Here is a 12,168-nt window from a genome sequence, read left to right on the forward strand (position 1 = left end):
CGCCGCTGCCGACGGCATTATTCAAATTAGCGGCGTCGGGTCATGTGACTGCAGCACCCCCAGGCTGGGAGCCAGGTCAGGTTTGTCCTTGCTGGGGAGCAGAGTGAGCATGCGCGGTGACACTACGCCTGATTTTTTTTTTCGCTAATGTTATTATCTGCAAATATTTTTATATTTATATGGCTGTGTAACAGTTTTTTTAACCCCTTCCCACCCAGCCTCGGCGTCCCTTTAACCATTGAAGACCAGGCATTTTCTGGCACTTTTTGTTTAAATGTAAAAATCTTCTTTTATTTTATTTTGCTAGAAAATTACTTAGAAACCCCAAACATTTTCTAGGTAATTATATATATATTTTTTTTTTGTATTTATTTTTTTAAAGAGGCCATAGAGAATAAATTCTTGGGTTTTGCAATCTTGTATGTCATGGTATTTGCGTTTTAAAAGTAATTTTTGGGAAACCTTTTTTAAATTTTATATATATATATATATATATATATATATATATATATATATATATATATATATATATATAAAAACACACACACACACACACACATATCTATATATTATATATATAGATATATATATATATAGATATATATATATATATATATATATTTTTTTTTTTTAAGAGGCCCTAGAGAATAAATTCTTGGGTTTTGCAATCTTATGTCACGGTATTTGTGTTTTAAACGTCATTCTTGGGAAACCTTTTTTAAAATTTTAATGCAAAAAAAACACAATACATAACCCATTAAAAAAAAATAAAAATAAATAAATAAATAAATATATATATATATATATATATATATAAATATATATATATATATAAATGATGTCATGTGGAGTAACTAGATACTAAACACGTCACGCTTTAAAAGTCAACACGTCAATTTGTACTATCCATAGGCAACGACCACTTTATGTCTACAGAGGAGGTCTGGTGCTAGAATTAATATCCATGATCCAACATTTGCGGCGATACCTCACATGTGTGGGACAATCTATGTTTTGCGTGCGTGCGTGCGGGACCGACGCGTGCGTTGGCATATGGGGACGGGGGGCACTTTCTTTTTTTTTTTTTTACACTGTTGCTTTCAAATTTTTTTTTTTTTTTTTTTTAATCACTTTTATTACAATCACAAGGAATTTAAACATCCTTGTAACAGTAATAAGCCTGTGACAGGTACTCTTTATGGAGGGATCTGGCGTCTATAACATCCCAAATCCCTCCTTTGCACTCATTCAAGACACCAAGATCTGCGTTTTTGAATACTGCTGACATCTCAGTACACCGGGAGTGGGCACCATAGCGGAGACTCAATCAGAGCCGATTCCGGGACTCTGGCCAGCTGGTAGCTCAGGTCTCCTGGTGGGACGCGAGAGCCCAAGGGAGCCAGCAAAGGCGAGGAGAGACGGGACGCCCCCTTACGCTGTTTGTAATAAAAACCAAGTAAGTCGCTCCGATTGCTAATTCATCGAAATTCATTAATTCGGAAACATCCCAATTAATGAAAACCTGTTTAACGAATTTTTCTGAATATTCGTAAATTCAAAAATTCAAAAATCTTAAATAATAACTATTAAATTATAGGTATTGGAATTTCCTTTAAAATTTGGCTGCTAGTGAACGTTATGATTTATCCGAAACAACGAATGCCGCATCTAAATAAATGGAACGTAACGAATTAATAATAATAAATAACAATAATAACAATAAAAACTTTTTATTATTATTATTTATTATTAATTTGTTACGTTCCATTTATTTAGATACAGAATTTGTTGTTTCGGATAATCCGTAACTTCAGATAAATTTGTATTCGTTACATTCACTAACAGCCAAATTTAGAAGGAAATTCCAATACCTGCAATTTAATAATTAGCTATTATTCCGAATTTTTCGGATTTTTGGTTTTTAGAATTTTTTGGGATTTCCTTTCTTATTTTCGGGTTTTCGGATTTTCGAATTTACGAATTGACTAATTTGCGATCATAACGTAACTTCCGATAAACTCGTATTCGTTACGTTTACTAACAGCCAAATTTGGAAGGAAATTCCAGTACCTATAATTCAATAGTTAATTATTATTTAGAATTTTCAGATTTTTGGTTTTTAGAATTTTCGGATTTTCTTTCTTATTTTTGGGTTTTTGGCTTTTCGGATTTTTGAATTGACTAATTTGCGATCATAACGTAACTTTGGACAAACTCGTATTCGTTACGTTCACTAACAGTCAAATTTGGAAGGAAATTACAATACCTATAATTTAATAGTTACTAATTATTTAGAATTTTGGGATTTTTGGTCTTTAGAATTTTCGGATTTCCTTTATTTCCTTTCTTATTTTCGGGTTTTCGGATTTACGAATTTACGATTATAACGAATGACCGAAAGCGAACACATTTTTCGGCAGTGCACGTGTCTAATGTGCGTTACGTTGGCAGCAAGAGGTTAAATCAGGGCTGGGACAAGGGGCGGGCAAGAGGGTAAAGCGCAGAGGGAGTAGCGGTAGCGAGAGGCTGCCCGGTCACTGCACGCTCCAGATTTGCTGTCACACAAACATGCCCCCCACTCTCCACCTCATCCACCCACAGCTGACACAAAAAATAAATAAAAAACACACTGTGCATGCGCAGTTACCTTCTAACTGGTAGAAAGCGAGCGGCTTACCATGTGTAGGTGCAGTGCTCACTCTATGCCAACCACGGGCAGCCAGAGCGAAGGGGGCCGAGAATAGGCTCATTCTATATAATGCATTAGCATTGGGGGAGGGGGAGGTGCAGTTCCGCATCCCTGCCCTGGGAGTGGGACAAATCTGTCCTGGGTTAAAAAGTAACCTGAGATGTGCAAACAAAAACAAACTACTGCTGGCGGAGCTTCCCCTTTTGTAATGATGTGTTCCCTGGCTGTTCCTTTGATCTGAGGGGGTTTTACAGGACAGGCAATCAGCAGTTGTGACTTGCCTTGGGCCTTCACTGGCTGCATGCTTGTTCCACAGCGGGTGTGCAGACCTGGGAACTCAGCAAAGGGATGGTGGGAACCCCTCATAATGGGCACAGCAGGTGTACAAACCCAGGAACTCAGCACAGGGATGGTGGGAACTCCTCATAATGGGCACAGAGGGCGTACAGAGCCAGGATCTCAGCACAGGGGTGGCGGCAACCCCTCATAATGGGCACAACAGGTGTACAAACCTGGGAACTCAGCACAGGGATGGTGGGAACCCTTCATAATGGGCACAGCGGGTGTATAGACCCGGGAACTCAGCACGGGGATGGTGGGAACCCCTCATAATGGGCACAGCGGGTGTACAGACCCGGGAACTCAACACAGGGGTGGTGGGAACTCCTCATAATGGGCACAGCGGGTGTACAAACCCGGGAACTCAGCACAGGGATGGTGGGAACTCCTCATAATGGGCACAGCGGGTGTACAGACCCGGGAACTCAGCACAGGGGTGGTGGGAACTCCTCATAATGGGCACAGCGGGTGTACAAACCCGGGAACTCAGCACAGGGATGGTGGGAACCCCTCATAATGGGCACAGCGGGTGTACAGACCCGGGAACTCAGCACAGGGGTGGTGGGAACTCCTCATAATGGGCACAGCGGGTGTAAAGACCTGGGAACTCAACACAGGGGTGGTGGGAACTCCTCATAATGGGCACAGCGGGTGTACAGACCCGGGAACTCAGCACAGGGTTGGTGGGAACTCCTCATAATGGGCACAGCAGGTGTACAGACCCGGGAACTCAGCACAGGGGTGGTGGGAACCCCTCATAATGGGCACAGCGGGTGTACAGACCCGGGAACTCAGCACAGGGGTGGTGGGAACCCCTCATAATGGGCACAGCGGGTGTACAGACCCGGGAACTCAGCTCAGGGATGGTGGGAACTCCTCATAATGGGCACAGCGGGTGTACAGACCCGGGAACTCAGCACAGGGTTGGTGGGAACTCCTCATAATGGGCACAGCAGGTGTACAGACCCGGGAACTCAGCACAGGGATGGTGGGAACCCCTCATAATGGGCACAGCAGGTGTACAGACCCGGGAACTCAGCACAGGGATGGTGGGAACCCCTCATAATGAGCACAGCAGGTGTACAAACCCGGGAACTCCTCACAGGGATGGTGGGAACTCCTCATAATGGGCACAGAGGTCATACAGAGCCAGGATCTCAGCACAGGGATGGTGGGAACTCCTCATAATGGGCACAGCAGGTGTACAAACCCGGGAACTCAGCACAGGGATGGTGGGAACCCCTCATAATGGGCACAGCGGGTGTAAAGACCCGGGAACTCAACACAGGGGTGGTGGGAACCCCTCATAATGGGCACAGCGGGTGTACAGACCCGGGAACTCAGCACAGGGGTGGTGGGAACTCCTCATAATGGGCACAGCGGGTGTACAAACCCGGGAACTCAGCACAGGGATGGTGGGAACCCCTCATAATGGGCACAGCGGGTGTACAGACCCGGGAACTCAGCACAGGGGTGGTGGGAACTCCTCATAATGGGCACAGCAGGTGTACAGACCCGGGAACTCAGCACAGGGATCTCACCAATATAGACAGACGAAACTGTCAGGGGGATGTAACTCTCCAGCATCCACCAAATATTGAAACAGCTCAGCATGTGGAGGAGTCATTCACAATGAGTGGACCTGCACTGAGGTTTACATTGACATGCATTTATGTAACTGTGCTGGATTGTAATGCCCCACCCCCACAACACAGAACTCCCTACACATAACCCTTCCACTCTCATCATCTCACCCACACCTGCTGAAACTCTACCCGCTGGCGATGGGGTTGCCTGTACCGGGCCTAACAATGTAACTCTGATATCACGCCACGGTGAGAATGTCTCTCCTATTGATGGCTCTCATATTGCTGCTTTTCTTGTCTTGGGCGGAGGCGCTATTGATGCCCAGCGGTCAGGTTACGGACACATGTCAGGAGATAGAATTGAGACTCTGTACTGAATTAGCTTCAGCTTCAGAAAATGGGAGTCTCAGTATCAGTAATTAATATATATATATATATATATATATATATATATATATATATATATATATATATATATATATATACATATATATATATATATATATATTTATTTTTGTTTTAATATATATATATATATATATATATTATTTTTTTTTGGCAGATGCCCTAGAGAATAAAATAGTGGTCGTTGGAATTTTTTTCATCACATGGTACTTGTGCAGCGATTTTCCAAACGCAATTTATTTGGAAAAAATGAATTTTAACCACCTAAATACCGAGCCTCTTTTTGATATTTGTTGTTTACAAGTTAAAATACTTTTTTTGCTAGAAAATTACTTAGAACCCCTAAACATTATATATATTTTTTCAGACACCCCAGAGAAAAAAATGGCGGTCATTGCAATACTTTATGTCGCACTGTATTTGTGCCGCAGTCTTACAAGCGCAATTTTTTGGGAAAAAAAAACATGTTTTTTGAATTAATAAATAAGACAACAGTAAAGTTAGCCCAATTTTTTCCATATTGTGAAAGACAATGTTACGCCGAGTAAATTGATACCCAACGTGTCATGCTTCAAAATTTGCGCCCGCTCGTGGAATGGCGACAAACTTTGTCACTTAATGTCTAAAATGTCTACAGATCACCAGTTTTGAGTTACAGAGGTGCTAAAATTATTGCTCTCGCTCTAACAATCGAGGCGATACCTCACATGTGTGCTTTGAATACCGTTTTCATATGCGGGCGCGACTTACGTATGCATTCGCTTCTGCACGCAAGCTCGGTGGGACAAATAATTTTTTTCTCATTTCTTTTACTTTTCATTTTTACACTGTCCTTTAAAAAAATAAAAATAAAAAATTTAACGAATTTAAACAAATCTGAAACATAAAAAAAAAAATTCAGGTGAAAGTCGAATTCGAATCGATTCAAATAGTTTTTGAATCTATTTCAAATAGTTATTCAAATTCAAATAGTTTTCCAATTTCCAAAGAGAATAAAATAGAATATAAAACAAAGGAATTAAAATAGAAAAAATAGAATAGAAAAAATATAACTGAAAATAAAAGAATAGAATATAATATAGTAAAACAGAACAGAAAATAAAAGAACAGAATAGAATAGACTAGAAACTAATAGAAAAGAATAAAAAAGGAATAGACTAAAATAGAAAGAATATAAACAGCTTCTGAAATTCGAATTTCAAATCGAATAAATTAAAATTTGAATTCATAAGAAAATGAAAAGAATAGAATAGAAAAGAAAATAATAGAATAGACTATAATAGAAGTGAAAAGAATGGAATAAAAAAAACAATAGAATAGAAAAGAATATAACCAGTTCCCAAAATTGAACTATAATCAATTCAAATTTGAATAGAATATAAAAGAATAGATTAGAATAGAATAGAAAATAGCATAATAGTAAAGAAAAAAACAGAATAAAACAGAAAGAATAGAACCTTCTTCCGAAATTTGAATAAAATAAATTAGAATTTTAATAGAACAGAACAAATAGAAAAGAATAGAAAGACTATAACAATTTTCCAAAATTCAAATAGAATTAATTCAAATTTGAATAGAATAGAAAATAATAGATTAGAATAGCAAGATGCTTATTTTTTCTATTCTATTCAATTTTTTTTCTATACTATTCTGTTATTTTCTATTCTATTCTTTTCTATTCTACTCAAATTCAAATTGATTCTATTTGAATTTTGGGAAATGGTTATATTATTTCAATTTTTTCTCTTGTTTTTGAATTATATTATTTTCTATTCTATTCTTTTCTATTTCAATTTCAGAAGCTGGTTATATTCTTTCCAATTTATTCTATTCTTTTTTTTTATTCTATTCTATTTGTTTCTATTGCATTATATTTTATTCCTTTATTTTCTATTATATACTTTTCTATTTTATTAGATTTTTTTTCTGTTCTATTCGTTTATTTTCTATTCTCTTTTATTCTCTTTGGAAAATGGAAAACTATTCGAATTTCGAAAACTATTTGAAATGAATCCGAAAACAATTCGAATTCTGAAAATTTGAATCCTTTCGAATACGAATAAACAAAACGAATTCCGAAAAAACAAATTAAATGAATTTAACTACATAAATTTATGGCAATAACGGATCGAAACAAATATTTTCGTTCTGCACATGTCTATGTGGCTCGGTTGGGAAGTGATAATCTGCTTATGTTTTGCCCTCCATTGTTATTCCTTCCCCTCCCCCATCAACATTGCTAATGAATCTTTAATAAATAAAAAGTTTCCGTTTTCGTTAAATGCATAATTTTAGATGCAGTGACCTCATCACTGGGTCTCTGCGCTTCTCTATGCAACGCTGCAGGCAGATCGTGGCTGGTGGGTGGGGCCTCAAATAGCTTCCTGATGACATCAGAGCACCCGACCGCAGTACGCCTCTCAGCAGCCCAGAGGGAGGAGTTATGCAAATGCCTTGTTGGCTGGGTGTCAGTCTGGGTGGGCGTTCCCAGGCTGCCACTATTTGCAGGCACATGTGATGCTGAGCCTCAATGATTGACTGACATCCAATGAATAGAAGGGGCGGGGCCAGGGACAGTTAGGCTGCGGGGGAAGGGGGGAGGAAAGAGCTGGATGATGCTGGATGTCCTCCAGCCAGAAAATGAGGCCGTCTCTATCTGACTTGCTGCAGCTTCTGATGCACATGGTGAGAAGCTCACAGTGTGCGGTGAAACCAGAGGAAGAGGTTTCCGTCCAAGAGAGGAGGCGCTACAACTAGAAAATAATTGGTGGCCATTACATCGGAATGGAAACAATGTTTCTTTTTTTTCTTCATTTAATTATTCTAAATTCTGATGCGCTGTCACCAACGCGTCACCCCAACTTTCATCTCTTTCCTCGCCGTTTTGCAGCGGTCCCCCCCCCCCATTCCGCTTGACTCTGAGCCCTTCGGCGGCGTCCATGACAGGGGCGATGCGTGTTGCTGGCGACTGCTGCGATCACCAGGAATTTGCACGCCACCAGATGGGAACTTACTAATGAGATAAATCAGTTTTGTCAGCTTCTAATTGGTTTTCCTCCAGCAGACTTCGGAGATTACAAACAATGGGGAACGGCTGAGAAAAGGGTCACGGCTGAGAGAGGAGCAGCAGATGTACGGGAGAGGCAAAGGGGTCCGGGAGAGGTGGAGGGGTCTGGGAGAGCGCCGCCGCCAACGCCGCCCGCCACTGACAGCCATCAATCGCTCCACTCACTGCGCCGGAGGACCTTTTTGGCACGGGGGGGGGGCGTTTTTTTATTAAGGGGCGAATAATTCGATTGGATGGAGCTCTGCAAATGGGCGGAGCTCTGAAAACGAGCGTCCTTCTCCAAAATCGCCCACAATTTATAAATATCCCCATACAGACACAAGACTCATGTCCGCCAATCACCGGTTCACATCACATGCAGTCCAGTGCGTTTTTTTTAATCTGCATCGACAAAAAAAAACGCATGCGCAGCGTATTCCATGTATTCCAACGGCCCTGGTTCACACCAGTGCAGCGCGTTCCAGTGCAGACAACACAACTACAACAGGCTGCAATTTTATATATTTTTTCTGTATGGACGGCATCGGGAACATGGCAAAACTGATCAAAAATGCTCCAGAACGCATCAAAAAACGCACGTCCTGAATTGAGATGGAGATAAAAAAAAGTAGGGGGGGGGAAAAACGCAACGGGACGCAATCAGAAAACGCACCAGAAAGCACACATCCTGAATTGAGATGAAGAAAAATAGAGGAGCAAAAAATGCACCAGAACGTGTCCAAAAAATCACCGAAACGCATCAAACTTGCACCGGAACGCACATGTCCTGAACTGAGGGCCAGTTCACACCACAGAAATGCAGTCAGGATGCATTCCTGAAAACGTTTCTGCATACAGGTTTTTGATGCATTTCGGTACGGTTTAGATACGTTTTTGATACACTCTAGTGCGTTTTCAATGCATTCTGATCTGTTTTTTTTTTATATACAATTTTAATGTGTTCTTGTCTGTTTTTTTTTTTTTTGATTTTTTTTTTTTTGATGCGTTCTGGTGCATTTTTTTTTTTCTCCTCATCTCAATTCAGGACATGTGCGTTTTTGATGGCTTTTTGATGCCTTTTTTGATGGCTTTTTGATACCTTTTTTGATGCGTTCTGCTGTTTTTTTTTCTCCTGTTTTTTTCTTCATCTCAGTTTAGGACATGTGTGCATTCTAGTGCAATTTTGATGGGTTTTTGATGCGTTTCAGTGCATCTTTAATGCTTTCTGGTGAATTTTTGATGCGTTTTTTTCCGCTTTTTTTCCTTCATCTCATTTCAGGACATATGCATTCTGTACCATTTCTGCATTCTGCTGTGTGTTGTTTTTCCTCCTCCTTTGTATCTTCATCCCAATTCAGGACATGTGCAATCCAGTGCTTTTTTTATGCGTTTCAGTCCGTTTTTGATGGCAGTTTTGATGCATTCCGGTGTGTTTTTGATACGGTTTTTACACATTCTGCTGTGGTCCCCCCCCCCCCCCTTTTTATTCATTCGTGTTTTTTTATACTTTTTTTTATGCTTTCTGCTGTGTGTTTTTTTCCCTCCTCCTTTGTATCTTCATCCCAATTCAGGACATGTGCAATCCGGTGTGCTTTTTTTATGCGTTTCAGTGCGTTTTTATTGCAGTTTTGATGCATTCCGGTGTGTTTTTGATACAGTTTTAACACATTCTGCTGCAGTTCCCCCCCCCCCCTTTTTTTATTCATTTGTGTTTTTTTATACTTTTTTTATGCATTCTGCTGTGTTTCCCCTCCCCCCCCTCCTTTGTATCTTCATCCCAATTGAGGACATGTGCAATCCGGTGTTTTTTTTTTGTTTTATGGTAGTTTTGATGCATTCCGGTGTGTTTTTTATACGGTTTTAACACATTCGGCTGTGGTCCCCCCCCCCTTTTTTTTTCATCTTATATCAGGACATGTGTGTTCCAGAGCTTTTGTGATGCATTTTGATGCGTTCGTAAAGGAAAATGCAGCAAATTCTTTTGTTGACTGCACTGGAACACACTATACTGGTGTATATAGGGCCATTGGAATACATACAAAGCACTGTGCATGTAATTTTGATGCAGAACAAAAAAAACCGCACTGGACTGCATCTGGTGGGAACCATCCTTTCAGGGTTAATATGCATAAAAAAAAAAAAAAACGCATAACCCCTGTTTTCCATGCATTCCTTTGACCATAGTTCACACCAGTGCAGTCAACAAAAGTAGACAATGTTGCATTTTTTGGGGTATGGAATGTGGAAAAACTTATCAAAAACACATTAGACCAGGGGGTAGGCAACCTGGGGTCCTCCAGCTATTGCAGAACTACAAGTCCCATCATGCCTCTGGGAGTCATTGTAACTGAATGCCTTGCAATGCCTCATGGGAAATGTAGTTCCACAACAGCTGGAGGGCCCCAGGTTGCCTATCCCTGCATTAGAACATGCGTGTCCTAAATTCTGATGAAGGAAAAAAAAAAAGAGAAAAAAACGCACCGGAACCCATCAAAAACGCATCGGAAAACTCATCAGAAACATTCGTACAGAAAAAGAATTAAAAAAGCAAAAAAAAAAACATGCGTACAGAAATGCATCTGGAATGCGTAAATTGTGGTGTGGCCCTAAAAGCTTTGGCATTGCCCCCCACTTCTCACGGATGCTGCCATCTTTTTTAGTCTGGCGCATGCACAGATGTGTAAGGAGGGCTCTGCCCAGCCTTCAGGTCCCCTTCAGGGCAAATCTGCGCATGCGTGGGGTGGTTTGTAACATTCCGAGTGCCGGACTTCCATACCTGCTCCTATGCAGATATGCCCACAGGGCTCTGCCAGGACCCAAACCCGTGTTGGGAAAGCGCGCAATTCTGTGTGCGTTCCTAAAATTCACAGAGGAGAAGCTGGTCTTTACCTATGCGGGTTAAGGCCCACCACCTTGCTCATGAATATGCGTGGCATTAGGGCAGCCCATTTCATTTTCATTGGACCAAAAACTGTGCATGCCGTAATTTTCAACAGCATTTCCATTCTTCAGCAAAGCTGCGTTGGATTGCCATTCAGAATGAACGCATGTAACATGCATCCCCGCAACACAATAGTGTGTATGAGCCCCAAAATGGAGCACCACAGTGAAGCAGAGCCATTGTAGTCACTGGTCATCCCGCCGCTAAGGCCGCATTCACACCTGAGCGTATTTTGAGCATTTTACTGGCTTTTTCATGCGTTTTTATACGCGATTTTGGCACATTTTTGCCTGACTTTGCGCATTTGTATGCAGTGTTTATGGGCCTTGGCGTTTTTTTATTAACCAATAGAGAAAACTGTTATCTGTTGCATCATTTGTTGCTAGGTATTACAGCTTTTTTTAGATTTTACATTAGCTTTTATTTCTTCTTTTATTATTATTCATTTATTATGATGTTTTTTCATTAGGCTAAGGGGTTTGAGTTCAGTTTAGGTTAGGGTTAGGAGTTGGGGTTAGGGTTATTTATTATTATTTTTTTTTATTTTTATTTTTTATTGCATTTATTATCATACGAATAATAATAAATGAATAAATAAATGTAAAATAAATACACAAATAAATAATAAAAATAAATTCAATAAATAAATAATTAACCCTTAACTTTAAACCCTACCCCTTAGAAAACAATAATAATAATAAATAACTAAACACCCTAACACAAAATAAATTATTATTATTATTATTATTATTATTAATAATGTACTCTTTTGTTTGAGTCTGGGTGTTTATTGTTAAATTATTATTATCATCATCATTATTATTATTATGACAAGGCACAGTGGTGTAGTGGTTAGCACTCTCACCTAGCAGTAAGAAGGGTCGCTGGTTCAAATCCCAACCACGACACTACCTGCCTGGAGTTTGCATGTTCTCCCTGTGCCTGCGTGGGTTTCCTCCGGGTATTCCGGTTTCCTCCCACAATCCAAAGACACGCAGGTAGGTTAATTGGCTTCTGTCCAAAATTGGCCCTAGTATATGAATGGGGACCTTGGATTGTGGGCGCATTGAGGGTAGGGACCAATGTGAGTGTGCAATGTACAGGGATGGGGTCTATTGTAGACACTCACTCAGGTTGAACTGGATGGACTGGTGTCTTTATT

General features: G+C 40.3%; 1 protein-coding gene across 3 annotated transcripts in view; it reads right to left on the minus strand.

Annotated features, from left to right (window-relative positions):
* Nucleotides 1–12,168, minus strand: part of SRGAP3 (SLIT-ROBO Rho GTPase activating protein 3) — a 176,996-nt gene that overhangs the window by 114,124 nt on the left and 50,704 nt on the right. For 2 of the 3 annotated variants that reach the window (XM_077451580.1, XM_077451577.1), the window contains exon 1: nucleotides 2,678–2,794. The exons of the other annotated variant lie outside the window; for it this stretch is intronic. In XM_077451580.1, the coding sequence (XP_077307706.1) occupies nucleotides 2,678–2,750 (73 nt within the window). In that variant the 5' untranslated portion in view covers nucleotides 2,751–2,794. Of the gene's footprint in view, nucleotides 1–2,677; nucleotides 2,795–12,168 lie in introns of those variants that run through there. 3 annotated transcript variants of the gene reach the window in all.

The sequence above is a fragment of the Lithobates pipiens genome, unplaced genomic scaffold (genome assembly GCF_037356315.1).
Source record: "Lithobates pipiens isolate NorthernLeopardFrog02 unplaced genomic scaffold, aLitPip1_a1.2 Scaffold_23, whole genome shotgun sequence".
NCBI lineage: Eukaryota > Metazoa > Chordata > Amphibia > Anura > Ranidae > Lithobates > Lithobates pipiens.